At 38.1% G+C, this 2472-nt stretch overlaps 1 protein-coding gene across 4 annotated transcripts in view; it reads left to right on the top strand.

Annotated features, from left to right (window-relative positions):
• Positions 1 to 2202: 2202 nt before the first annotated feature.
• Positions 2203 to 2472, top strand: part of LOC147607755 (putative ATP synthase 24 kDa subunit, mitochondrial) — an 80986-nt gene continuing 80716 nt past the window's right edge. For 3 of the 4 annotated variants that reach the window (XR_015264565.1, XM_086789649.1, XM_086789648.1), the window contains exon 1: positions 2209 to 2472. This exon is cut by the window's right edge and continues 74 nt beyond it. Coding sequence is in view for 3 of the 4 variants with exons in the window: in XM_086789649.1 (XP_086645775.1) it covers positions 2295 to 2472 (178 nt within the window). In the remaining variant the exon portion in view is untranslated. The other variant, XM_086789647.1, reaches the window with a different exon arrangement.

Here is a 2472-nt window from a genome sequence, read left to right as displayed (position 1 = left end):
CCATCTATTATTGAGGGTGAGCAAGAAGTTTTGCTTCCAGATACTATCATTGATCATAATATTACATCAACTCGTACTGGAAATCAATATATCAAATATTTGGTGACTTTCAAAATCATCCTCATCCTTCGTTCTTTTCAACAAACCCGCAATTGAGGGCAATTGCAAACTCAAGCAAGAGGGAATGTTATGGGAATATATTTTAAGCTCTCTTAAAAATATTATTCTACCCTCTTAAATAATTCAGGGACTCTTGGATTATCTTTGCGTCAAGCCAAATCATGTTAATATCATGGGTGATAAATATTAATATGTTTGGTGTATCTTGACATATGGTTGGGACCTGCAATGTTTGTTATAGTTTGGTTTGTATGGAAGGGTGATTCTTGGGTTATTTACGCTTGGCAAACATGTGTGTGGTTATGGTTTGTACAATTATGAAATATTTGTTTCCAATTTATTGTTGGTTATTTTATAGGTGAAGAGGATTCCTAAGATCGAGGATAATTCGCATGTTATCATTACTTGGCACACATTTTTGTAAACAAGCTTTGTATATGCATGTGCTAGCTTATGCATATTTTGATCTATTTTGAAAAGCCTTGGTTTATCAAGCTCAGACTTGAATTTTAATACTTTATAAAGTGTGATATGCTTTAACCCTAGCCTCAATTTATGGACACTCTATTTTGAGCATAAGAGAGTGTTGTGCAAGGAAAGCACCTTTTTGTATTTTTGGAGGCTATGGCCTATTTTGGAATAAAGTATTGCGTAAATACTCATGTGTGGGGAGGGGCCACACACATGAGGGGAGTGATTGCACCCAATGTTTAAGTCATGATCTAAAGCTAAGTATTTGTTAAATGAGTTATTTGGTTTGAATTAATCAATATCTTGCAAGTTCCTATTTTCTCTATTTTCTTAGAATTGTTCGTAATCAAGCTCATTGATGCAAGATTTGTGTATGAAATTAAGCACACCGAGTGGTTTTCATAAATAGTGATCATTTAAAAAAAAGTATGAAATGCTTTTCGAGTGTATGTTGACCTAAAAAAGGCTACCGTCGCCATAGAGATCACTATCCCTTGCCATCTACTAACCATATGTTGGTGAGAGTTGTCGGAAGTAGAGGCTTACAATTTTTTGGATGGCTTATCAGGCTACAACCAAGTGTGATTATTGATCGTCTTGATCAATATAAGACATTATTTACTATAGAGTGGGGGGCCTATACTTAGCTCATCATGCCATTCATCTTGAACAATGCCCCTCCACCTTCTAATGCTTAATATTTACAACCTTCAAGGATCTTCTTTGGAAGATCTTGGAGATATTCATTGACCCTTGTGTGCACTCAAAGTGGAAGGAGCATCTTGCTCATCTTAGGCTTATTTTTAGAGATGCTGATTCTACCTCATCTCGTTGAACCCACCCAAATGCCAAATTATGGGTAAAACATGGTGTCATCCATAGAAACATTATCTCCAAAGAATGGCATCATACGTCTCCACACATGAGAACAAGATTCGCGTGATCTTGGAGTTACCACCACCCATCAACAACAACAAGGGGGTATATGGGGCACACATATTTCAAAAGATTCATCTTCTTATATGCCATATATACCATACCCTTATATAAGCTACGTATTATCTTCAAATGAACAGATGGATACCTTCATGATGCAATTAGAGGAGAAACAATGGTAGAAGCTGCTTACCTTGAGCTGGAGTTTTCCATCACCATCTACCCTCACTGTGGTAAACTACCATCCCTCACACCATCCACTGGCCTCACTGTGGTAAACTACTCCTAATTTATAATTGTGGTTATTTTGAAGTTGATTTATTGATTGGAACTAAATCTATGTCTTTCAAGTTTTATCTTATAAGCTTTATATGTTACTCCTGCAGGTATAATGAAAGAGTGCATCGCTAGGCCGCCCACCCGTATAGCGATCCTTGCCCATGGTCAACTACTCTTAATCCATAAGTGTGGTTATTTTAAAGTGGATTTTTTCGTTGGACCTAAACCTATGTCTGGCAAGCTTTATATGTTATCCCATCCTCTGGGTTCCAAGTTACAATGAAAGGGTGCATCATTCTCAGAAGGGATTATTAAGGGTGATTTTATCAGTAGTAATAAGAAGTGCCTAAATTCTGCGTGGTTTTAAATATTAATGCCTTCAAATTATTCATACATGCATTTTTTTTGAGAAACCATTCGACTTTTTACTATTTAGATCTTTGGAGCAACTCCTCGTCTGCCATTTTTTTTTTGATTTCTGCACGGCTATGGCGATGGCTTGTCGCTCGATCCGCCATGCGCTGAGAAGTCCGGCCTCTTTTTCGTCTGCCCCTCAACTCGCTTCATGGAGCCGCTGCGTCAACGCCATCTCTGCGCAGGAGGAGCAGAGCAATGTGGTTGACATCGGGGGAGGCTATGTAGCTGCCATCAAAGCAGCACGATTAG

The sequence above is a fragment of the Cibotium barometz genome, chromosome 54 (assembly GCF_041138505.1).
Source record: "Cibotium barometz isolate CiBa-2024 chromosome 54, ASM4113850v1, whole genome shotgun sequence".
Lineage (NCBI taxonomy): Eukaryota > Viridiplantae > Streptophyta > Polypodiopsida > Cyatheales > Cibotiaceae > Cibotium > Cibotium barometz.
The sequence above is the reverse complement of the archived record's forward strand: the minus strand, read 5'-3'. Positions and strand labels throughout refer to the sequence as shown.